The following is a 27251-nucleotide window of genomic DNA, read 5'->3' on the forward strand; positions in this document are numbered from 1 at the left end:
TAGGGTGAGAGGAAGAGGGTGAGAGGAAGAGGGTGAGAGGAAGAGGGTGAGAGGAAGAGGGTGAGGAGGGAGAGGGTGAGGAGGGAGAGGGGTGAGAGGAGAGGGTGAGAGGGAGAGGGTGAGAGGGAGAGGGTGAGAGGGAGAGGGTGAGAGGGAGGGTGAGAGGGTGAGAGGGAGGGAGAGGAGAGGGTGAGAGGGAGAGGGTGAGGGAGAGGGTGAGAGGGAGAGGGTGAGAGGGAGAGGGTGAGAGGGAGAGGGTGAGAGGGAGAGGTGAGAGCAGAGGAAGAGGGTGAGAGAGAGAGGAGAGGGTGAGAGAGGGAGAGAGGGTGAGAGGGAGAGGAAGAGAGAGAGAGGAAGAGGGAGAGAGTGCGAGAGAGAGGGAGAGGGGAGAGAGTGAGTGAGAGAGAGAAGAGGGGAAGAGAGTGAGTGAGAGAGAGAGGAAGAGGGGAGAGAGTGAGTGAGAGAGAGAGGAGAGAGGGAGAGAGGTGAGTGAGAGAGAGAGGAAGGAGGGGGAGAGAGGAGGTGAGTGAGAGAGAGAGGAAGAGGGGAGAGAGTGAGTGAGAGAGAGAGAGGAAGAGGGGAGAGAGTGAGTGAGAGAGAGAGGAAGAGGGGAGAGAGTGAGTGAGAGAGAGAGGAGAGGGGAGAGAGTGAGTGAGAGAGAGAGGAAGAGGGGAGAGAAGTGAGTGAGAGAGAGAGGAAGAGGGGAGAGAGTGAGTGAGAGAGAGAGGAAGAGGGGAGAGAGTGAGTGAGAGAGAGAGGAAGAGGGGAGAGAGTGAGTGAGAGAGAGAGGAAGAGGGGAGAGAGTGAGTGAGAGAGGATGAGGGGAGAGAGTGAGAGAGAGAGAGGAAGAGCGGAGAGAGTGAGAGAGAGAGGAAGAGGGGAGAGAGTGAGTGAGAGAGAGAGGAAGAGGGAGAGAGTGAGTGAGAGAGAGGAAGAGGGGAGAGAGTGAGTGAGAGAGAGGATGAGGGGAGAGAGTGAGAGAGAGAGAGGGAAGAAAGTGAGAGAGAGGAAGAAAGCGGAGGATGGCGAGAGGGAGGGAGGAGCGGGGGAAAGGCGAGAGGGAGGGCGAGAGAGAGAGCGAGAGAGAGGAGCGGGGGAAGGCGAGAGGGAGGGCGAGAGAGTGGAGCGGGGGAAGGCGAGAGGGAGGGCGAGAGAGGGAGGAGCGGGGGAAGGCGAGAGGGAGGGCGAGAGAGAGAGGAGCGGGGCAAGGCAAGGCGAGTGAGGTGGAGAGGGGGAAGGTGAGTGAGAGAGAGAGAGGCAAGTTAAATCAAGATAAATGTAATTATTTTGGTGAAATCCTTATTTTGAACATTAGAAATTTCAATTTCTCAGGAAAACCAATGGCGGATGGGGAAAAAATTGGAAAGGATTTTGAGAGAATTGTGGCCAGATTGTGCACTCAGAATGCCTAGTTTACATAGGGATTTTCTACTCTGCACGTAGACAGAAAGCATGCATAAATGCAACATTTTTAATATCGTTTTTCAATTCTTCCGGTGATCATTCACACGATACGTATTCTGTAATTTTGGCTTGATGTCAATTTTCCCTCAAACTATTAAAGTTCTGCAAGAAAAAGTGGATACCAAGACTTGTGGATGATAATTGTTGATATTGAATAGTCTTTTAGGTCAATATTAAGCAGAATAGTTTATTTTTGAAACCAACCCTTTGTATCTTCTGCCAACATTTAGCCTGTACTATTGTAAGATGGAGATGTTGAAAATCCTGCATCTCTTGCGCGCACGCACACGCACACTCCCTTGCAAGTTTTACTGTTGGAAAGCTTTTTAAAAAGAAAACTTGTCAATGTACATTCCTATTCATTTGTTAATCTCTTTGCTTCCTATAACAGGGAAACGCTACAATATTGTAGATGTGTCTGCTGCATTTTGTATGAGCTTTGGTCTGATTTGGTTCACTTTGGCTGATAGCAAAGTGGCACCTAATTTCAATGCGACAGGTAAGGCATGTACTTTCTGTTAAGTAAAAATCTTGTTAAGTATTTACATCTTGGCCACTTTTATGCTACTTCTGAATATTTGTTTTCCCTCTAGAGTGGTTGTGTAATAGAGAGTTTGATATTTATCAGTTGAGAACTTGTGGACTTAAGCATTTATGTTCAAATTGGCATCTTTGGAACTTAGTAATATTTGCGGAATATCTTGAATTCCTTTATACTGTCCAATTCTCATTATATCCATCAATTACGCTGACTTTTTGCTGCATACATCAGCATTTGTAGAGTTAGGCTGAACTCAGCATGTAGTGTTGTATCACCTAAAGGCACTGATCCGTACACAACTTTCATTTCATATAAAAAAAAATTAGAGTACAATTTCGGCTATGAATAGTTAACTTGCTTCCAGAAGGTTTGAATGTTTTAAAAGTACATTTTGTGCATTTTTGGGAAAGAAAGCCTATTGAATATTGGCTGTAAACCTTGCTGGTAGCTTCTTGGAATTTGGACATTATTTGTATAAACTGTTTTGATATACTGAGTATTAAGTTTGATATGGTGAATACACATGAGGTCAAGTGCCTGAGGGTTGGTAGAGTGGCTGACAGTCACTTCAGAGACCAAATTTAGTTACCTAACGTATATTTGCTACTATTTTGGTATCACTGATACACAAAATAAAAAGGAGCACCTGCATTTTCACTGACCAGCAGTTTCCTTGGAGGAGTAAAATGCCTTGACAGCCATATAATCCTGAGTAAATCGAATTTGCAATGGACCATTTTGCCTTGAGAAGCAAAATTCTGCTTTCTAAGTACAGTAGTGTGTGATGTTATGAAATAAAACTAGCCTTCTAGATCAAAGTCAGTTGAAGCAATAGAAGCTAGAGTAAACTAATGGGGGTGGGGGGAACCACAGTCACCTTGTGGCCAAGGGCCTAACTAAACAGTGGCTTTGGTGCCTCTCGGCATTCTGCGAAGGACCCGTTGCAGCACCGGCCACTGTGGCCTTATGAATAGCAACAACCCCAACTGCCCCTTCCTCCCAGCACACCCGCTGGGAGCTAATCTTGTCAACCTTCATCACATCTTGTGCATACCACTCACTGCTGTCGTCTCAGACTCTGCCAACGGATCAAAAATCACTACCTCTCTTCACATTTCCCTCCAGAATGTCCATTTGCTTGTGTACAAGGTCCTTGCCATCCATGTTATCGTGGACAATTGCATTCACATCATAGCTTTGACTTATACTTGGCTCATGGGTTGCAACGCCTTGCCTCTTACTGAAGCTTCACCACCTGGCTATGCTTTCCACCACCCGTCTCGCCCAAACCGCCATGGGGCGGTGTGGCCTTTATCGCCAAATCAGTCTCTTTCCCACTACTCCTCTGGCACCTTTTATTCCTTTGAGCACCTCATCTTGTTCCACCCTTCTCGCCTTTCCTTTTAAAATCCTCGTTCTCTACCAATCCTCCCTCCTTTCTCCCCTTTTGCCTCTGCACTGAGTAACTCCTCATCCTTGGTGATTTCAATCTCCACCTCAACTTGTCTTGCACTGTCTCCTCTGATTTCACTAACCTCTTGTGCTCCTTAAACCTCTCCCTCCATATAAACTCTCCCACCCATATTCATGGCCAGTGTCTCGACCTTGCCATCTCACATGGCCTTTCTAGTCCCATGGTCTCGATGACTTCCTTGTATCTCTCACCACGCATATCCCCCTCCTTCAACCCCACTTTCTATGTCCACCCCTGGGAAAAAAACTCTTTCCCCCCCCCCCCACCCCAAGTCACTTAAAATTGCACTTTTACCATGATATTTCTGTAGCTATTGATGTGTTCAACTACTCTATCACCTCTGAATTTGACCTTATCCCCAGTAAAATCTTTACTGGTCATTCCCCCTGGTATGGCCCCCCTTCTTCACTCCCTCAAGCTGAGCTTATCAGGCACACAGTTGGTTTAGCCATCTATTATCAGATCTGGCTGGATCACATCAAGCGCTGTTATATCTCACTCTGTCAAAACCACCTACTACTCCAAGATCATCCTGGAGAGCAAAGATAACACCCGGCTTCTTTTCTCCACTGCCAACTGTCTCTTTAAATCCCACTCCATGCATTCTCACCTCGAACAACTAGAGGAGCTCATGGACTTTATTGTCAGTAAAGTTGAGATCATCCGTTTAACTACCTCTGCTGCTTTCCCTTCTTCCCTTAGCCCTGATACTGTGTCTGACTCTAGTTTCTCTCATCCCTTCCCTCATGCTGTCTATGAACTCTTCATGAGACCCACCTATAGCTCCCAGGACCCCATTCCCTCAAAACTGCTGACCATCTAACTTCCCTTTCTGGCTTCTGTACTAGCTGAAATTAGTTCTCTCTCCTCAGGTACTGTCCACCTCCCTTTTTAAAATTGCCATCATCAACCCCTTCCTCAAAAAAATCTACCCTCGACCCTTCTGTCCTTCCAACCACCGTCCCATCCCCAACACCCCGACCCTCTCAAGTCTTGAATGTATTGTGTCCTCCCAAATCTATGCATATCTTTCCCGCAACTCCATGTTTGAATCTCTCCAATCAGGTTTCCATCCTTGCCATCCTCTGAAACTGACCATGGTGCATTTTCCTTCCTCATTCTCCACAACCTGTCTGCAACCATTGACACAAATGACCACACCACCCTCCTCCAATAGCTTTCCTCCTTTGTCTAGCTTAATGGGACTGAGCTTACTTGGTTCCATGCTTAGTTATCCAATTGTAGCCAGACCATCTCTAGCAATGGCTTCTCTTCAAGTCCCTGCACCGTTACCTTTTGGAGTTCTCCAAGGATCTAGCGTTTGCTCCCTCCTCTTCCTCCTCTGTATGCTGCACCTTGGCAACATCCAAAGACATTGGGCTAACTTCCACATTTGTGCTGACAACATCCAGCTCCACCTCTCCACCACCTCTCTCGACCCCTCCACTGCCACTGTGTTGTTAGACAGCTTGTGTGACATCCAATCTTAGATGAGCCGCAATGTCCTCTAGTTAAAAACATGCCATTGTCTTCGGCCTTCACTGATTCCATTCTCTTTCCTGGACACTGTCTCAGGTTGAACCAGACTGTTCGTGACATTGGGTTACTATTTGACCCTGAACTGAGCTTCTGACCCTGTAACGTCACAAAGGTCGGCTACTTTCACCTCCTTTCACTCTGTCCCTGCCTCAGCCCATTTGTTGCTGAAATTCTCCTCCATGCCTTTGTCATCTCCAGACTTGATTTTTCCAATATTAACATGGCCAGTCTCCCATACTCCTCTTCTGCTCATCCAAAACTTTGCCTATACTATCCTGCACCAAGTCCTGCACACTCAACACCCCTGTCCTTGCTCACCTACATTGGTTTCTGGTTCCCCAACACTTCCAATTTAAAATTCTTATCCTCATTTTTAAATCCCTTCATGACTTGCCTCCTCCAGCCCTAAACCCCCCCCCCAACGCCTCAAACTCTCCACCTCCCACTCTGGCCTCTTGTGCATTCCTTTTCCCCCTGCAGTGGTGGCCGTGTCTTCAGCCAACTAGGTCCCACACTCTGAAATTCCCAGCCTAAATTCCTCTCCATCTTCCTCTCCTCCTTTAAGACACTCCTTAAAACCCACCTCTTTCACCAAACTTTTAGTCACCCCTCCAAATATCTCTTCTTTTGACTCGGTGTCCATTTTTGTCAGATTACACCCCTGTGAGGAGGCTTGGGATGTTTTTCTACATTAAAGGCGTTATATAAATGCAAGTTGTTGTTTTAAAGGTGTACTGTCTTAAAAATGGAGTGCTTGCTTTATCCCTTCTATATTGCAATATATTTCAGATTATATGTATATTTTTAACAACCTATTTGCTGCCCCCTCCTCCCTCTTAATATTCTCATTGCTGTTAGTCTGCAGACTATCTCCAAAGCCACTGATGTCAGCATTGCTTCATTATTTACTGACGCTGTTAGGATGACCAAATATTAGTCATTATAGAATAGTGAAATAAGTTACTATAGAAGTTCTAAGTTGCATAAATATTGCCTAGTTCTATTCAAGATGTTGCAGTAAAACATTGACCCTCTGGGTAAATCCAGGTCCTATCTAAGGTGTGTTCTTTTATCGAAGATGAGATGTTAATACTTAGTAATCACTGTTACAGTGATGCAAACATGAGCAGCTTAATTGTGGATCAGTTTTTTGCCTTCACTTTTAAAAAAAAAGCTAAATGACAGAAGAAGGAAAAATTACTGAACCAAATATCTGAAGTGTTGTTTTAATAACTGACAATTTAGTGGAAGCATGTCATCATTCACCAAAGTGAATGATTTTGATTCTGTTATGCTTAAGGTTAGTTTAAAAACCTTCTGTTCTCTAGGAATACTACTTATCTCGCTGGCACTCTGTGCTGATGCAGCTATTGGAAATGTACAAGAAAAAGCTATGAAACTACATAATGGTTCAAATTCAGAAATGGTAAGTGATTTTGGTGCCTACCTGGTTGGCTGGTTATTTCAGTAGATTGTTAAAAGCACTACAGCGTAGACCAATTTCAAATTAATGAAAGCTTATTAAATAACCTTTTGAGTTCTGCTTGTTCTGCAGTTTGTATTTGGAGCAAGACATGCTCTTTAAAGCTACAGCACCCAATATAGTTGGATTTTAAAAATCAAATTATTGCACAGTGCCTTCCATTTTAAGTCATAGCTGTGAAGAACTCCATCACAATTTGAGTGTCTTTTTATTCAGTTCATGTCGTGCGATTTGATATAAATATACTATGCTAAGCTTTAATTGTACTAAAGTTAAGCATTGATGTCTCGTATTGCTCTTTCACTTTATTCTTTGCTGCTGTTTTTCACAAGGGAAGCACTGCAAAGAATTAGAAAAGGGTTTAAAAAATGCTTTCCCCATTCTTGGCGGAATTCAAAGTAACGTAAAGCTAGTAATATCCAGCAGTTTTGTGTTGGATATGCAAATAATGACTTGGGATCAACTAAATGTTGATCAGATGGAACAATTTTTCAGTTTGTATAAAAGTCTGAAATTTAAATATAAATTCATTAGGGCTGTGCTTTATATTTTATCGCTAAATGCCTAAATGGAAATCTAGGTTTTGTTGTAAACCAAACATGATTTCAGTCGTTTAACAGTTTCATGATACATAACATTCATAACCAATTCAAAGTGAAGGTTGTATCTTAATGTTTTCCACATATTAGGGTTGTGGTAAACTGGTTAAAAACTAAGACTGTATACTCCGGTCATTTGCAAAACACCATGGATAGTGCCCATAAGTCAATCAATTGCAATTGCATATCTACTGTACAATTGCAAAATTGTACTGAACAGCTGTTCTTAATGGGCTGATACAATACTCTTGTATATTGGTGATCAGCTTACTAGTTGTATCATGTTAATCAACTAAACAGAACAAAATGTAATAGCAAACCTCCTGTAGCAATGCTCATGGTGAGTTGGAGGTTTTAACAGAATAGAGTCACTGACTTATTGACATTGGGGATAGCATGGGAATTAAGAGTACTGGGAGAGGGGATCTGGGAGCATTGAGGAGGGTTGTCTCTGCATCTCTGAACATTTGGGGATGATTCTCCAATCAGGAAGTACTGGAAATGCACTCTAAGGGTTTGTGAGTATTGAGAGGAGGCCCTAGGATCCAACAACACTGAGGGGCATTCAGAGCATGGGGGCAGATATTGGGGTTGCTGGGGTCTGAGGGGAAGCAGTTCCTAGCCTCCTTTTGAGGTGGGAGAGATTCAGGGGAATGGGACTCAAACTACCCATGGCCTCTTTCATACTATCTTGTTTCTCCACCAGCACATTCCTATCCATCTGCCTCCTCCTCAACCCATCTGCAGCTCATTTTTGTGTCCGACGGCTAATTGTCCCCTCCCCATCCCCACCACTTGCCCCATTGTCCCTGCCTTAAAGCATTTAAGTGTAAATTATCTGCTTCTTTAAATGAATGGTCAGAATATTACAGGCTTCAGATGCGCATTTTCCTAACATGCAGCCCCGGCTTGCACCAGGAGCACAGAGGTGGAACATTTACCCTTTAGTGGACTTCAGGTGAGCTTGCTGTCTTGTGCAATCTTTATCAAACAAAAATTTCCATAAACAAAATTACCTACTAAAATGCTCATTCATCATTAACAGGGAAACATTGTGGTTCAGAAAAGAGATTTTCTTAACTGAATTTTAATGAAATAAAGAAGTGAGTGACTCGGAGAGGAATTCATTCTTGATAAAACGATCTTTGTTTTCTTTTTTAACCATCAACAGAGAAACCACAGCTACTCATCAGAGGTGTTGTCTGTCAGTGAACAGCATTTGTTGATCAATTAATTACAAACTACCTGAAATAAAGCTGAGAATTCAATTTCCAGTTTCTTTTAAAGCCTTTTGGAAAAAGCAAAGGAACACTCAAGTTGTCATAGGATTAGAGGACAAAACCTGCTATCTTTTATCTCATGCTGCTGCTCAAATTGCATGCTGTGAAACCCTACAAACTGCACATGCTCAGAATGCACAGATGTGGTTGAAAGGTTGATGGAAATATTCAGTTAAAGCCTAGGCTTTTGAGACAGGCTGAGGCCTAGAAGTAAAAACTTTAATGAAGGTATTAAAAGACACAAATACAATTCTGTGGGTAAATTCAATCATGCTATTACGAAATGTGTAAGTTTTTTTTAGTCGTTCATGGAATGTGGGCATCGCTGGCAAGGGGTGGCTTGTAAAAAAGGTAATGCAATAATCATGGGCGATTTTAACTTTCACATAGATTGAACAAATCAAATTGGTAAAAATAGCCCTGAGGAGGAGTTCATAGGGTGTATTTTTCTTCAACCAATACGTCGGGGAACCAACCAGGGAACAGGCCATTTTGGATCTGGTAATGGGTAACGAAACAGGATTAATTAATGATCTCAAAGTAAAGGATCCCGAGTGAAGCGGTGATCATAACAGAATTTCACATCCAGTTTGAGAGCGAGGATCTTGGGTCTGAAACTACTGTATTAAACTGAAATAAGGGCATTATAAAGGAATGAGAGCAGAATTGGCTAAAATGGACTGGGTAAACAGATTAGATGGTATGATGGTGGATAAGCAGTGGCAAACATTTAAAAAGATATTTTATGACTCGCAACAAAAATATATCCCTGTGAGGAGGAAAGACTCCACAAAAAGGGTGAACCAACCACGGCTAACTAAGGAAGTAAAGAATGGTATCAGGTTAAAAGAAAAAGCATACAACATGGCAAAGATTACTGGTAAGCCCGAAGATTGAGAAAACTTTAAAAACCAGCAAATGATGACTAAAAGAATAATAAAGAGGGAGAAAATAAATTATGAGAGTAAACTAGCAAGAAATATAAAAACCGACAGCTTCTACAAGTATATAAAAAGGAAGAGGGTAGCTAAAGTAAACATTGGTCCCTTAGAGGATGAGACTGGGGAAATAATAATGGAAAACAAGGAAATGGCAGAGGAATTGAACAGATATTTTGTATCTGTCTTCACAGTAGAAGACACTAATAACGTACCAATAACAGTAGAAAATCATGGGGCAAAGGGGAGGGAGGAACTAAAAACAATCACTATCACTAGAGAAAAAGTACTAGGTAAACTAATGGTCTAAAGGCTGACAAGTCCCCTGGACCTGATGGCTTGCATCCGAGGGTCTTAAAGGAAGTGACTACAGAGATAGTGGATGCATTGGTTGTAATCTTCCAGAATTCACTAGATTCTGAAAAGGTCCCAGCGGATTGGAAAACCGCAAACGTAACACCCCTATTCAAGAAGGGAGTGAGACAGAAAGCAGGTAACTATAGACCAGTTAGCCTAACATCTGTCATTGGGAAAATGCTAGAATCCATTATTAAGGAAATAGCAGCAGGACATTTAGAGACTCAATACAATCAAGGAGAGTCAACATGGTTTTACGAAGGGGAAATCGTGTCTGACAAATTTATTAGAGTTCTTTGAGGAAGTAATGGGCAGGGTGGATAAAGGGGAACCAATGGATGCAGTATATTTGGATTTGCAAAAGGCATTCGACAAGGTGCCACATAAAAGATTACTGCACACAAGATAAGAGCTCATGGGTTTGGGGGTAATATACTGGCATGGATAGAGGATTGGCTAACTAACAGAAAACAAAGAGTGGGGATGAAAAGGGTCATTTTCAAAATGGCAATCTGTAACTAGTGGGGTGCCGCAGGGCTCAGTGCTGGGGCCTCAACAATTTACAATATATATCAATGACTTGGATGAAGGAACAGTGTCTTGTGGCCAAATTTGCTGATGGTACAAAGATAGGTGGAAAAGCAAGTTGCGATGAGGACACAAAGGGCTCGATTTTCGCACCCTCAAGCGGGTGCGTTTGTGGCGGGGGGGGGGCTGCGAAAATCGGGGATTCCCGGGGCGGGTCCGGAGCCCGGCTCCAACCCGCCCACTTCCGGGTTCCCCAGTGACGCGCTGACATGCGTGCGCAACCCCCGCATGTGGGACTCCCGCCGGAAATTAAAGCCGGCGGGGTGCCACTTGAAGTAATTAACTAGGTACTTCAGGTCATTTACAGACCTGATTGACCTGATATTTTAGGAGGAGAGGGATTTTCAGATCAACTGGGACTGTTTCCCATACTTGGGGAAACACTCCCAGTTGAAATGGACGTGTTGCAGCCATCAGCCTGTGGCAGCTGCAAAGGTCCATTTGACAGGTGGGATGGGTCCCTCACTCATTGCAGGAGGCCACTCTGTCACTTTGGACAAAGTTTGGCCTCCAACACCCTCCTCCTAACAATAAAATTCACAAACTTGCACACTTACCCCGGTGTCCAGACACATTTACCAACCTTGCGGAACCCCTCAGATGTACATCTTCCGGATGGGGGCCGCCGTAGCTGCAGTCATGACCTCCTCGGAGGACGAACAGCATCACCGGCCTCGCCGTCCACCTCTGACATGTGGAGCTCCACAACACAGTGCTGTGACACATCCACCTGCACAGCAGGAGGGAGGGCAATGGCAGAGAGAGATGCGTCGCAGAAGGCACCACCCTCGCCGCAGGGTCTACGGACCGAGGCTCAGCTTCCTGGACCTCTCTGAGCAGTAGTGCACACGGAGGTTCAGAGTCACTCGACATGTAGTCGTGCACATCTGCAGCCTCCTTCATGCCGAGCAGTTCCCGGCTGGCCCGAGCACCATCTTCTTACCTGTCGCTGTCAAAGTCACCACTGCCCTCAACAACTTCTCCGCATCCTTCCAGGGTGCCACCAGGGACATCGCCGATGTCTCTCAGTCGTCTGCACAAAAGAGCACTGCAACTGCACCTGCACCCATTCTGCAGTGACACAATGGGTGTCATCAGTTGTGGGTCTTCATAGTGATCCTGAGGAAAGGGCATTATTGCACAAACCAGACAAGATTTGCAAAGACGTGGCAGTAGTGTCAATATAATATGTAATGTGAGTTGATCGGAAATTAAATATAAGTAAAAACCATGACAAACCCTCAAACACCCTTGTGCATCCCCTTCATGCTCACGACACGTTTGCCTTACGCTTCCTACTGCACATATGTGATGCATGCCCTGTGGCTGCAGCACAGGTAGTGGCAGGTTGAGTGAGGCTGACCGTGAAAGAGATGCATGAGAGGGTGAGTATGAGACAGAGCCATGAGATTGTACGAGGATTGGGTTGAGTGGTAGTGGTGGGATGAGTACTGGCGAGGTGAGTAAGTGCAGATAAGATGAGGATGAGCTTTGAGTGGGTGTCAGGAGTGATGTGACAGAGTAGTGTTGGCAGTGCAGAAGAAGATGTGGGATGGGGGCGGTGATGTGGCAGACGGAGTGTAGGGGAATGAGTAAGTGTACTCACTTTGGCTGACATACTTAGGTCATTGAAGTGCTTCCTGCACTGTATCCATGTGCGGGATATGTTGCTGGTGCTGATGACCTCCTCTGCCACCTCGAGCCAGGCCTTCTTGGTGGCAGAGGCAGGCTACTTCCTCCCGCCCGCCGAGGGGAAGATCTCTGTCCTCCCCCTCCTCCTCACCCCATCCAATAAGACCTGGAGTGAGGCATCATTAAACCTGGGCTGCTCCATGCTGTAATTGTTCCTATCTTCAGTCAGTGGAGGACTGCCCCTTTAAATAGGGCTCCTCCAGCTGACAGCCTATGCTGCGCATGCGCAGTCTGCCCGCCGCGCAGCTTTCCAGCACGAAACCCGGAAACATAGGTAAGTGGCTTCAAATAGCCTGCAATTGTGTGCGGAGCACCCCAATTTCACTGGGCGCGTCACCCACGTGCCCAGTCGACCCCCCGCTGCCCACCCGCCGCTCTTCTAATATCAGGCCCAAAGTGTCTGCAAAGGGCTACTGACAGGTTAAGCGAATGGGCAAAAATTTGGCAGATGGAATATAATGTGGGAAAATGTGAAGTCATCCACTTTGGGAGGAAAAATAAAAATGCAAAATATTATTTGAATGAGGAAATACTACAAAATGCTGCAGTACAGAGGGATCTAGGTGTCCTCGTACATGAAACACAAAAAGTCAACATACAGGTGCAGCAAGTAATCCGTAACGCAAACAGAATATTGGCCTTTATTTCTAGGGGGATGGAGTATAAAAGCAGGGAAGTCATGCTACAACTGTACAGGGTGCTGGTGAGACCACACCTGGAGTACTGCGTACAGTTCTGGTTCCCTTATATAAGGAAGGACATACTTGCATTGGAGGCAGTTCAGAGAAGGTTCACTAGGTTGATTCCGGGTATGGAAGGGTTGTCTTATGAGGAAAAGTTGAACAGGTTGGGTCTATACTCATTGGAGCTTAGAAGAATGAGAGGAGATCTTATTGAAACATACAAGATTCTGAGGGGACTCGATAGGGTAGATGCTGAGAGGATGTTACCCCTCATGGGGGAATCTAAAACTAGGGGGCATAGTCTCAGAATAAGAGGTCGCCTGTTTAAGACGGAAATGAGGAGGAATTTCTTCTCCCAGAGGGTCGTGAATCTTTGGAATACGTTACCCCAAAAAGCTGTGGAGGATGAGTCATTGAATACATTCAAGACTAATTAGACAAATTTTTGATCAGCAAGGGAGTCAAAGGATATGGGGAAAAGGCGAGAAAGTGAAGTTGAGGTAAAAAGCAGATCAGCCATGATCTCATTGAATGGCGGAGCAGGCTCGAGGGGCCAAATGGCCTACTCCTGCCCCTATCTCTTATGGTCTTATTGCCCATCCCTAATTGACCTTGAAAAGGTGGTGGTGAGCCGCCTTCTTGAACCGCTGCAGTCCGTGTGGTGAAGGTTCTCCCACAGTGCTGTTAGGTAGGGAGTTCCAGGATTTTGACCCAGCGACGATGAAGTAATGGCGATATATTTCCAAGTCGGGATGGTGTGTGACTTGGAGGGAAACGTGCAGGTGGTGTTGTTCCCATGTGCCTGCTGCCCTTGTCCTTCTAGGTGGTAGAGGTTGCGAGTTTGGGAGGTGCTGTCGAAGAAGCCTTGGCGAGTTAGAAATTTCAATCACGATTTACACAACCTAGGTTAACAAGCAAACCAATTATGATATGTTGCAGACTGGGATTTACATACAATTCCCATGTCATCTTTGGTCTATTTAGATACATAGAAATACCACACGGGGCCAACGGGTACAGGTTAAAATCATCACAGTATTTATTTGCAAGTAAAGAATATACAGACTTTTTAAAAACTAAGCCACACTATAAGTACAAGGCAATCTATTGAAGTGCATACAACAGTGAAAAGTCCTTTTTTTTTCTACAGTATTCCACCAAAGAATAAAAAAGTGGCAGGACAAGTTGAGAAGGCTGTAAAAGAAGCTGGCTTTACAAACCGAGGCATACAGTACAAAAGCAAGGAAGTTATCCTAAACGTTTATACATCACTAGTTAGGTCCTAGCTGGAGTCTTGTGTCCAATTCGGGACACCACACTTTACAAAGGATGTCAAGGCCTTCGAGAGGGTGCAGAGGAGATTTACCAGAATGGTACCAGGGATTCATTCCGTGGAGAGACTAGAGAAGCTGGGGTTGTTCTCTTTTAGAGCAGAGAAGGTTAAGGGGAGATTTAATAGAAGTGTTTAAAATCATGAAGGGTTTTGATAGAGTAATTAAGGAGAAACTTTCCAGTGGCAGAAGGGTCGGTAACCAGAGGACACAGATTTAAGGTATTTGCAAAAGAACCAGAGGCGAGATGAGGAGAATTTTTTTTATGCAGCGAGTTGTTACGATCTGGAATGCACTGTCTGAAAGGGTGGTGGAAGCAGATTCCATAATAACTTTCAAAAGGGAAATGGATAAATACTTGAAGGGAAAAGAAAACTAAACTACGGGGAAAGGGCAGGGGAATGGGACTAATTGGATAATTCTTTTAAAGAACTGGCACAGGCACGATGGGCTGAATGGCCTCTTTCTGTGCTGTATCGTGCTATCATTCTAAAGGGCAAAAAAAGTGAGCAATTTTTTTTTTCAAAAAGCATTTTGTGATTCGAATTGGTTTATGTGACAGCAAAATGTTAACCTACTTAGATAAGGTTTTCCCATCACAAATTTTGCTGAAAACTGTTCTGTACATTGTATTATTATAATATAGATAGTAATATAATTATATAGATAATTATTAGTATAATAATACTAATGAAAATTGTATAATTATATTATTATACAATTATATATAACTTCTATATAATAGTTATATATAAACTGTATATATAACTATTATTTAGAGTTATATATACTCTAAATAAAGTAATATTTAGAGAAGGAGTGTATGCATGCACAAGATTTTTAATTCACAGATATATCTACATGAAATACTAGAATCTCTTCACATACAGAAGCTACCCTTGTGAACAGACTGAATGAGAATTCCATTGTATATTGGTGAAACTGGGTGAATAGTCTTTTATGTCATTCAGTTCCACTTAATCTCCCTTGGTGCTTTGAAGAAACTTTAAGGGCCCGATTTTACCAGGGGTGCGGGTATTCGGCGGGTAGGCCAGCGCGCCCGGTGAAATTAGTGGGTTGCCCGCGCGATCGGAGCAGGCAACACACCAATTGGATCCACTTACCTGCTCCTCCGGGTTCCCCGATGCTGATCTGCGCGTCGGGCGGGCTGCGCATGCGCAGTAAGATCTGTCAGCTGGAGGCGCTCTATTTAAAGGGGCAGTCCTCCACTGACAGATGCTGCCACAAACAGCAAAAATTACATCATGGAGCAGCCCAGGGGGAAGGCTGCTCCCAGTTTAATGATGCCTCACCCCAGGTATCATTAGATGGGGTGAGGAGGAGGGGGAGGACAGAGATCTTCCCCCCGGCGGGCGGGAGGAAGCGGCCCACCTCTGCCACCAAGAAGGCCTGGCTCGAGGTGGCAGAGGGGGTCACCTGCGCCACCAACATATCGCCCACCTGCATACAGTGCAGGAGGCGCTCCAATGACCTCAGTAGGTCAGCAACAGTGAGAACACGTAGTCTTTCCCCTACACTCCGCCTGCCACAACACTGCCCCCACCCCACATCTCCTTCGGCACTGCCAACACTACTCTGTCACATGACCCCTCATACCCACTCAAACCTCATCCTCAACTTACCTGCACCTACTCACCTCGCGAGTACTCACCCCGCCACTACCACGCAACCCAATCCTCATACAATCTCATGGCTCTATCCCATACTCACCCTCTCGTGCATCTCTCTCACGGCCAGCCTCACTCAACCTGCCACCACCTGTGCTGCAGCCACAGGGCATGCATCACATATGTGCAGTAGGCAGCGTAAGGCAAACGTGTCGTGAGCATGAAGGGGATGCACAAGGGTGTTTGAGGGATTGTCATGGTTCTTACTTCTATTGAATTAAAGAACAACTCACATCACACATTATATTGGCACTACTACTGCCATGTCTTCGCGAATCCTGTCCGGTTTGTGCAATAATGCCCGCTCCTGGGTATCCCTATGAGGACCCACCACTGATGCCACCCAGTGTGTCACTGCAGAGTGGGTGTAGGTGTATTTGCAGGGTTCTTCTGCGCAGACGACTGAGAGACATCGGGGATGTCCCCGGTTGCAGCCTGGAAGGCTGTGGAGCAGAAGTTCGGGAGGGCAGTGGTGACTTTGACAGCGACAGGTAGGAAGATGGTGCACGGGCCAGCCAGGAGCAGCTCGGCATGAAAGAGGCTGCAGATGTCCACGGCTACATGTCGAGTGACTCTGAGCCTCCGTGTGCACTGCTGCTCAGAGAGGTACAGGAGGCTGAGCCTCGGTCTGTGGAACGTGGGGCGAGGGTAGTGCCCTCTGCGACGCATCTCTCTCTGCGGTAGCCCTCCCTCCTGCTGTGCAGGTGGATGTGTCACAGCACTCTGTTGTGGAGCTCCACTTGTCAGAGGTTGACGGCGTGGATGGCGAGGCTGGTGATGCCGTTCGCCCTCCGAGGAGGTCATGACTGCAGCTACGGCGGCCCCCATCCGCAAGATGTACATCTGAGGGGGTCCGCAATGTAGGTACATGTCTCCGGACCCCGGCGTAAGTGTGCAGGTTGGTGACTTCGACCATCAGGAGGAGGGTGGTGGAGGCCAAACTTTGTCCCAATTGACAGAGCGGCCTCCTGCAATGGCTGAGGGTCTCCCCCCACCCCACCTGTCAAATGGACCTTTGCAGCTGCCACAGGCTGACGGCTGCAACACGTCCATTTCAACTGGGACTGTTTCCCCCAGTGTGTGAAACAGTCCCATGTTTATCCAAAATCACACACACTCCCTTAATCAGGTCAGACCTGAACAACCAAAGTAAATACACTCAAGTGGCATCCCGCTGGCTTTAATTGCCTGCGGGATTCCCACCAGCGGGGGCTGCGCACGCACCCCCGCACGTCAGCGCGGAACCCGGACGTGGGCGGAATCGAGGCGCGATCCGGTCACGTGCCTGGATATCGGGATTTTCGGGGCCCCCCCGCTGGAAACCCACAGGAAACCCGACGGTAAAATCGGGCCCTAAATTTTAGAATATTGTGTATCACTGTTGAGTCCTGGAACTAAGACTGCAAATGCTTTTCTGATCAATTACCTAAGTTCTGTTTGCAGGTAAAACATCCTTGCTTTTTTTGTTGTTCAACCTAAAAACCTACTTTAGAGATTCCTAGGGCATGATTTTGACCCTGAGCCGGGAAGGGGGCGGAGGGATCAAATTGCAGACAGGAAACCTGGAAGTACAGGTTTCCTGGACGTCCGTACGATTTTGATGTAAGGATGTCTTTTATTTTGTTTTGTCGCTTTGCCGTCTGACTGACTGGCCTAATTGACAGGCTGGTCTCAGTCGGACGGGAGAGCAGCCAGGGAGAGGACGTGTGCAGGTAAGTCTTTGATTGTATGGATGGTGAGGGAGGGTATGGGGGTCACGGGGGTGCGGGTGTAGTCAGTCATCGGGGGGAGTGATCGGGTCAGTCACCAGTGGGGGGGGGTTTGGGATCGGGGGTCTATGATCGTTGTTGGGGGGGGATTGGGGGTTCGCAATTGTTGGGTGGGATCGGGGGTCCGCGATCGTTATGGGGGGGAGTCAGGGGTCGTCGTGGGTCCGCCATCGTTGGGGGGAAGGCGGAGGTCCGGGGTTGGGGGGGTGTTTCCCCGATCGTTGGGGGGTCGCTGCGGGTAGGCTTGTTGGGCCTGGGGGAAGCAGTCCTGCTCCTCTGGGCCCACAAGCTGTGCCAGAAAGGCAGTTACCTGTTAGTTCCGGGTCTTCTCGCCTTCTTTCACGTTGCTTGAAGGAGAAGGCCCGGGAATCCCGGCCCCCAGGGGTTGAAATCGGAAACTCTGCAAAAATGGAGGCGCCTGGGAGTGGTTTGGTCGCCCGCCCCTCGTCCCGCCTCCATGAAAACCGGAAGTCGGCGGGTTGGGGACGAGTCTGAAATGGTTGCGATTTTGAATGCCCCCCGACCCCAACCCACCCATTTTTCAATGTTAAAATTGTGCCCCTAGTGTCAGCTAAACGCCCCTGAAGAGAGGCGACATCTGCCTCACGTACAATTTAAGGGCATTAAAACACCCACTGTGCTTGTAAGGACCTCTATTCATTATAAAAAAGTTCTTACCATTTAGCTTGAAATTTTGTTTAATTTTTGAGAACTGTAGCTGCAATTTTGAAATAATAAAATCAATATTTTACAAATATTGTAGGATATAAACATTCATGGCTTTGAAATTAGCAAAGGCATTTAGCGCCAGAGGTTTGAACAGTGTATATGGCTGAATAATCAGTGGGTACTAATGAAATACCATACTTATTTTGGTGACACAGTTCCACTTGGAAATTTTTCAGGTAGTAGAATGATACCCGAAAACAAGGTCAACGTGTTCTTTTGTTGGCGACAGAGGTTACAAGTTGCCGGTGCTTTTTAAAAAAAAACACAATTAAGCTAATTAACTGAGAAGGTTGATTCTACTAGAGGGAGACATATTGCACTTTCTGGGTATTTTGGAGATCTGCAGACAATTATCTTAAAATCTAGCTCCAAATTGACCAGATCTTATTCAAACCCAGAAACAGCACAGCAGCGTTTAAAGATTATTCAAAGGCAGCTGACACCTTATTTGAGGAGTGGGACCAATGGAGGATTCAAGAAAACGTTAATGCCATACATGGCAGTCAAAGGAATCCATACTGTCAAAGTGAAATAACGTCACGCTAGTCTGTTTGATACCAGACGCAGATAATTCTCTCTGAAATATGTGTATTAATGCATGGCCCAGAATTTTCTGGAGACTTGTGTCACTGTAATGACACATCTATGTTGTACAGCGCAAGGGAAAGGAAATTATGGCATAAGTCTATGCCAGTACTTACACCACGCCCTAATTTCCTAGAACTTTTGCATCGCTCGCCGTTACCCTTGCCGAAACAGTGTGCAATTAATTATCATAGCTCTACCCCATTTAAATTGATGGCAGTCACAAATTTCCTGAGTTAATGCTTTTATCACCGCTGCCACTTAGACCGAAAAATAGTAGTGTAGGAGGGCCTTTCACAATTACAAATCCACATGAGATGATTTTTCTTTTCTGCTTTATTAAAAACTTTTGATCAACCCCTGGAACCCCACAAAATGAATCCTTACCGTAGAGGAGATGGGTCAAGACCCAGTGCTTACTCCATACCAGTACAAAATGAACTTAATGCTCCTGCGAAGCGTCTTGGGACGTTTTACTACGTTAAAGGCAAAATATAAATGCAATTATCATTATTGTTGTTGAATAGTATCAAATGATATTAACAGTAAAATCATTTTCACCAAAATCAAAACAATTCACATGTTTATATTTGAATTGATTATGCTCGGTCTCAACGTTTTTTTGTTAATTCAGATTCTGCAAGGTTTATTTGTAAATTCCTCTGGGTCTGGGGACTGAACTGGACAAACATGTGCAAATCAAGGGAGATTGGGGAGTTGAGGGATGGTGGGGAAGCAGGAATTGCAACCAGTTAGTAAGCTTCGAACTAAGGCTACAAGTCCTTAAGCTTTATGTCAGTTTGAATTTCTATCAATAAGAACACAGGCAGTATGATAAAGCTCGGGTCTATTTCACCAACATGTAATTCGCACACACTCCCCATGGGTTCGTTTACCTGGGCATTCCGACCTCACACCGACGCGATTTCCATAACCAACAACAAAAAATAAAATATTCTACTATCACTGAATACAGCCGGTGAAGCAAATTTGTTTTCACATTCTGTATTCGTTCAATGTAAAATTGTGTACTTTATTCTGGAAATTAAATATTGATTTGGGCAGGTGATATTGCAAGTAACTGCCTTGTAAATATAGCAAGTGATGGGGAGTTTTATTCACAGAACACATACAAATCTGTTTCTGCATCATTTCATGTGATTGTGCCAAGGATTCCAGGAAGGAATGTTTAAAATATTTAATAATTGACAGTATTCATGTGCAACATCTGTTTCCTCTCAATAAGATAATCAATTTAAATACTTTTAATTCACAAAATAATTATTTTTAGTTAGATGATTAAACACCCCCATTTCTATATTGTGGTAATATGATAAAACTGATGTATGTTTCAGAAAAGTTCATTATAGGATGAATTATTCATTTATTGTGATTTAATTATTAATACATTATACTTTTGTTATGCAAATATTTCGGCATCGCTAACATAGCTTGCTATTTCCTGCGATACAGAAAACTTTGCTGCGGATGTAGCAAACATTGTCCATCGGCTGTGCCACTTCTGATTCGCCGCTATGCCCATATTCAAATTACAAAACCAGGAAATTTTGCAGTAAGTTCACGGCAAGATCATCATGCAAAATGACGAAATTTATGGCATACATCAAGGGTTATTTCTGGTTAATCAAGAACAGTCAACGTAGATTTGTTAAGGGAAGGTCGTGTCTGACTAACTTGATTTGAATTTTTTGAGCAGGTAACAAGGAGGGTGGATGAGGGTAACGCATTTGATGTAGTGTACATGGATTTTAGCAAGGCTTTTGACAAGGTCCCACATGGCAGACTGGTCAAAAAAGTAAAAGCCCATGGGAAAGTGGCTAGTTGGATCCAAAATTGGCTCAGTGGCAGAAAGCAAAGGGTAATGGTTGACAGGCGTTTTTACAACTGGAAGGCTGTTTCCAGTGGCATCCCGTAAGGCTCAGTACTAGGTCCCTTGCTTTTTGTGGTATATATTAATGATTTGGACTTGAATGTGGAGGGCTTGATCAAGAAGTTTGCAGATGATACAAAAATTGGCCGTGTGGTTGATAGTGAGGAGGAAAGCTGTAGACTGCAGGAAGATATCAATGGACTGGTCAGGTGGGCAGAAAAATGGCAAATGGAATTCAATCCAGAGAAGTGTGAGGTAATGCATTTGGGGAGGGCAAACAAGGCGAGGGAGTACACAATAAATGGGAGGATACTGAGAGGTGCAGAGGATCAAAGGGACCTTGGAGTGCATGTCCACAGATCCCTGAAGGTAGCAGGACAGGTAGTGAAAAGGGCATACGGGATACTTTCCTTTATTAGCCAAGGCATAGAATATAAGAGCAGGGAGGTTATGCTAGAACTGTATAAAATATTGGTTAGGCCACAGCTTGAGTACTGCGTATAGTTCTGGTCACCACATTACAGGAAAGATGTGATAGCATGAGAGGGGATACAGAGGAGATTTACGAGGATGTTGCCAGGGCTGGAGAATTTTAGCTATGAGAAAAGATTGGATAGACTGGGGTTGTTTTCTTTGGAACAAAGGAGGCTGAGGGGAGATTTAATAGAGGTATATAAAATTATGATGGGACTAGATAGGGAGGACCTAGTTCCCTTAGCAGAGGGGTCAGTGACCAGGGGGCATAGATTTAAAGTAATTGGTAGAAGGATTAGTGGGGAGCTGAGGAGAAATTTTTTCACCCAGAGGGTGGTGGGGGTCTGGAACTCACTGCCTGCAAGGATGGTCGAGGCAGAAACCCTCAACTCATTTAAAAAGTACTTGGATATGCACTTGAGGTGCCCTAAGCTACAGGACTACGGACCAAGTGCTGGAAAGTGGGATTAAGCTGGATAGCTCTCTGTCGGCCAGCACGGACACGATGGGCCGAATGGCCTTCTTCTGTGCCGTAACTTTCTATGATTCTATACATTGCCGATTTTGCCATTGCAGGAACTTCTGGGCCAATACCTTTGTATTGTTTGCTTCTATCCTGCTCAGCTTCTCTTGCAACATAATGTGCTTGATGACCAGAACATTGGGCACGTAGTGGTCTACTTCAGTTTGAAGGCAGACTCACTGAACTCTGTGCTTACCATTCTCTGTTGAGTCTCTAGTCTGGGGCATCTGCAATCCCACACTGACCTCTTTGAACTAGCTTAAGCTAATGCAGTGTTGTCCAATAGAAATTGCTGACAAGCCACATGTGACTATCATTTTAGCAGAAAAACTCCTTACATACTCACACAATTGTACTTTACATGCATATATTTAATTAACAAACATCTACCACCATTCAGTAAAGCACTGACCGCGATCAAAAAACACCCCCACATCTGCTATTCATCTTGCCATTTACCAAAAATGCACATAAAGGTTAAATTACACATGCGATTATGAGTTGAAATCACATGCCCAATGACAGTGTCTATTACTTATTTTTTATTTACTAATCAGAATTGCAGTTAGCCACATGTGGCTAGTGGCTAATGTATTGAACAACAATGAGCTAATGGAGCATCTATATGCTCTGCACATATTCCTGTGCTGGTGATTCATTAGGTTATGACGGTGAAAGTAGTTTTGTTGAAGTTGCCCGTTACGTAGAAATCATTAAAGTTAGCTTTTATTATTTTCTTAGGTGTTTTTTGTTCTAGTGGTGAATGTTTTTTTTACATTGAATTTTCCTCCCTAATTTGGGACTTCCCAGTGAAGTTTTTGTCAAAAATCAAGTCTGAAGATGTGTACATATCACATCCATGACACCTGCATGTATATTGCGTGCTGTACATGCTGTGCTGATGTCATGGATGTGATGCGTATATACTTCTGGGCCTGGTTCTTTTAGCAGGAAAAGAAATGAAAACTCTGAAATTTGGATTTTTTTTAAAAAGCGGACTTGAATGTGAGGACTATATTCATTATTTTGTAGCAAATGTCAGTTTTTCATTCCTAGTTAGGTATGGAGTAAGGACAACTGTGTACTAACAGTTACCACACTGATAGTCCCCTGAAGACTGAGATCATCAATCAAAGGCTGACTCAGGCTACACATCAAAGTGTTGTTTATTAAAAGCAAGATTGGAACTGTTCCCCTGTGCATAATTTATGATCCCACCATCATAGTGGCAGGTAAGTGGCTGAAGCCACAAAAGTACACATAGATTCATAATCTTTTAATCTTTAAAAAAGACAACTATCTAGGGGGTTAAGTGAAAGTCTGATGGTGAGCCCCATAAAAGTGGTGTCCATGGACTGTGTGTTGTGGGTTGTCATTTGTGGTATCATCATCAGATACTAGGGATGAAGGACTTCACTTATGTGGAGAGCTGGGATTGTTCTCAGTAGAGCAGAAAAGGTTACCGGTGGATTTAACAGAGGTGTTCAAAATTATGACTGGTTTTGATAGAGTAAATAAGGAGAAACTGTTTCCACTGACAGGAGGGTCAGTAACCAGAGGACACAGATTGAAGATAATTGGCAAAAGAACCAGAGGGGAGATGAGAAATTGTTTTACCCAGCATGTTGTTATGATCTGGAATGCACTACCTGAAGGGGTGGTGGAAGCAAACTCAATAATAACTTTCAAAAGGGAATTGGATAAATACTTAAAGGGGAAAAATTTGCAGGGCTATGGAGAAAGAGCAGGGGAGTGGGACTAATTGGATAACTATTTCCTCATGTCGCCTCTGGCTCTTTTGCCGATCACCTTAAATCTGTGTCCTCTGGTTACTGCCCTTCTGCCACTGGAAACTTATTTACTCTTTCAAAACTGTTCATGATTTTGAATACCTCTATCAAATCTCCCCTTAACCTTCTCTGTTCTAAGGAGACCCTAGCTTCTCCAGTCTCTCCGCATACCTGAAGTCCCTCATCCTTGGTGCCATTCTAGTAAATCTCTACTGCACCCTCTCAAAGGCCTTGACATCCTTCCTAAAGTGTGGTGCCCATAATTGGACACAATACTCCAGCTGAGGCCTAACCAGTGTTTTATAAAGGTTTACCATAACTTCCTTGCTTTTGTACTCTATGCCTCTATTAATAAAGCCCAAGATCCCATATGCTTTTTTAACAGCCTTCTCAACTTGTCCTGCCACCTTCAAAGATTTGTGTACACCCCCAGGTCTCTCTGTTCCTGCACTCCCTTTAAAATTGTACCATTTAGTTTGTATTGTCTCTCCTCATTCTTCCTACCAAAATGTATCACTTCACACTTCTCTGCGTTAAATTTCATTTGCCATGTGTCTGCGCATTTCACCAGTCTGTCTATGTCCTGAAGTCTGTTACTATCCGTCACATTGTTTACTACATTTCCGAGTTTGCACACTTGAAATTATATTCTCTATACCCAAGTCCAGGTCATTAATATATATCAAAAAGAGCAGTGGTCCTAATACTGACCTAGTTGGTGATCTCTCAGCTCTGCTTTCTTACTTATGGATTAGAGAGTAGCAACCACATTCTACAGAGCTTCGTGATGACCTGGCTGATGATCTCTCCTAGCCTTGCTTTCTTTCATGTAGATTGGAAGTTGTGCAGCAAAGTCAAATATTGCTTCCCTCTTGGCCAGTAACTCTTCATCACTGCATCGGTGAAACGTGCCTTTTCTGGTAGATGTTTCTGTCTTGGCTCTATTTCTGTACAAACGTCTGTATTGATGGAAAGCTCACTTATAGAGGTCAAGAGGCTCATTTGCTTTATGTTAAACTATGAGCAGTATGGAGATGCTGAGAGGAAATTTCAGCATCCCTAGCTATATTGTAAATTCATCATATTTGCTGACACATAGGTCTGTTAGAGGTCCAGATTTCTAACATGGATTTTCACTCCCAACTTTGACCCTCAGAAGTCATTTGCAGTTTTGCCACTCATGAATAGCCTTTCTTACTCATGGGATAAAAACTGTGTTCCATAGTTACAAGTGAACAGTTGCTCCTTGAACTCACTTTTATAAATATTACTATTTGTTTCAAACAATGATGTGGAGATGCCGGTGATGGACTGGGGTTAACAATTGTAAACAATTTTACAACACCAAGTTATAGTCCAACGATTTTATTTTTAATCCCACAAGCTTTCGGGGGCTTTCCCCTTCCTCAGGCGGTGTGGAAATGACAGTTTCGAATCCTTCGCATTTTAAGATCACATAACAATGCCTGGTGATTACTGCCCGTTGCCAAGGCAATCACAGTGAGCAGACAGAAAGGTGTCATCTAAAAGGCCACTGAATATACAACCCCCCAAAAAAAAAGAGAGAGAGAGAGAGAGAGATAAGGAAGACAGTCAATGACCCGTTATATTAAAAACAGATAACATTTGTTCGCTGGTGGGGTTACGTGTAGTGTGACATGAACCCAAGATCCCGGTTGAGGCCGTCCTCATGGGTGCGGAACTTGGCTATTAATTTCTGCTCGACGATTTTGCGTTGTCGTGTGTCTCGAAGGCCGCCTTGGAGTACGCTTACCCGAAGGTCGGTGGCTGAATGTCCATGACTGCTGAAGTGTTCCCCGACAGGGAGAGAACCCTCCTGTTTGGCGATTGTTGCGCGGTGTCCGTTCATCCGTTGTCGCAGCGTCTGCATGGTCTCGCCAATGTACCATGCTCTGGGGCATCCTTTCCTGCAACGTATGAGGTAGACAACGTTGGCCGAGTCACAGGAGTATGAACCGTGCACCTGGTGGGTGGTGTCCTCTCGTGTGATGGTGGTATCTGTGTCGATGATCTGGCATGTCTTGCAGAGCTTACCGTGGCAGGGTTGTGTGGTGTCGTGGACGCTGTTCTCCAGAAGGCTGGGTAATTTGCTGCGAACGATGATCCCCTATGGACAGGCCCTGCGAATACACAGGGTCTGCTCAGACGAGGAGGAACGCGATGGACACCTACAGACGCTGAAAGACGCCCTAGTAAGAACGGGATATGATGCTCGACTCATCGATCGACAGTTCCGACGGGCCACAGCGAAAAATCGCGTAGACCTCCTCAGAAGACTAACACGGGACGCAACCAACAGAGTACCCTTTGTCGTTCAGTACTTCCCCGGAGCGGAGAAACTACGCCATGTTCTCCGCAGCCTTCAACATGTCATCAATGACGACGAACACCTCGCTATGGCCATCCCCACACCTCCACTACTCGCCTTTAAACAGCCACCCAACCTCAAACAAACCATCGTTCGCAGCAAATTACCCAGCCTTCAGGAGGACAGCGTCCACGACTCCACACAACCCTGCCACGGTAACCTCTGCAAGACATGCCAGATCATCGACACAGATACCACCATCACACGAGAGGACACCACCCACCAGGTGCACGGTTCATACTCCTGTGACTCGGCCAACGTTGTCTACCTCATACGTTGCAGGAAAGGATGCCCCAGAGCATGGTACATTGGCGAGACCATGCAGACGCTGCGACAACGGATGAACGGACACCGCGCAACAATCGCCAAACAGGAGGGTTCTCTCCCTGTCGGGGAACACTTCAGCAGTTATGGACATTCAGCCACCGACCTTCGGGTAAGCGTACTCCAAGGCGGCCTTCGAGACACACGACAACGCAAAATCGTCGAGCAGAAATTAATAGCCAAGTTCCGCACCCATGAGGACGGCCTCAACCGGGATCTTGGGTTCATGTCACACTACACGTAACCCCACCAGCGAACAAATGTTATCTGTTTTTAATATAACGGGTCATTGACTGTCTTCCTTATCTCTCTCTCTCTTTTTTTTTGGGGGGTTGTATATTCAGTGGCCTTTTAGATGACACCTTTCTGTCTGCTCACTGTGATTGCCTTGGCAACGGGCAGTAATCACCAGGCTTTGTTATGTGATCTTAAAATGCGAAGGATTCAAAACTGTCATTTCCACACCGCCTGAGGAAGGGGAAAGCCCCCGAAAGCTTGTGGGATTAAAAATAAAATCGTTGGACTATAACTTGGTGTTGTAAAATTGTTTACAATTGTTTCAAACAAAGCAGTAAGTGGTAGAGATGAAATACTGAGTAAGAAAACTTTTTTTTATTTAAACTGACCTCATACTAAAAGGGGAATGCTTGTAGCTTGGTAATACATAATGGAAGCACAAGTTTAAAGCTAGCTTGAATTGGACAAAATTAATTTTTCATGACCCATTTTAGTAGAATATTAACATACTTGCACATTTCATTTGAGTTTGCTGATCTCGCTAAAAGGAGAGTGCCTCAATGTCCCTTACAGCAGTATATTGTATTTTGGTATAATTTATATACCCACATATACCTAATCTGCTTTATTATTGTAAAACCCGAGGGCATGGGGTTGGTAAGTGAAATAGAGTCCTTTTTACTGTCTTACCATCTACAAATAAGATTTCAGTGTGTTTATAAAATCAAATGGGTAGAAATGGACCCTGAAATTATGCCGTGGGATACTAATATACAAACGGTTAAATTTGTTTGAAATCTTTGGCTCTGATGTTTTGGTGGAGGTATTAACCTATCTAAAATAAATGGATAATAACTCTGAAAATAAGAGGAATTTCAGATGT

At 44.6% G+C, this 27251-nt stretch overlaps 1 protein-coding gene across 2 annotated transcripts in view; it reads left to right on the forward strand.

The window, feature by feature from the left end:
* slc35b3 (solute carrier family 35 member B3) overlaps positions 1-27251 on the forward strand; it is a 56107-nt gene that overhangs the window by 12317 nt on the left and 16539 nt on the right. For both annotated transcript variants that reach the window (XM_067981962.1, XM_067981961.1), the window contains exons 5-6: positions 1856-1963; positions 6347-6444. In XM_067981962.1, coding sequence (XP_067838063.1) covers positions 1856-1963; positions 6347-6444 — 206 coding nt within the window. The remainder of the gene's footprint in view (positions 1-1855; positions 1964-6346; positions 6445-27251) is intronic.

Source organism: Heptranchias perlo, chromosome 3 (genome assembly GCF_035084215.1).
Source record: "Heptranchias perlo isolate sHepPer1 chromosome 3, sHepPer1.hap1, whole genome shotgun sequence".
Taxonomy (NCBI): Eukaryota; Metazoa; Chordata; class Chondrichthyes; order Hexanchiformes; family Hexanchidae; genus Heptranchias; species Heptranchias perlo.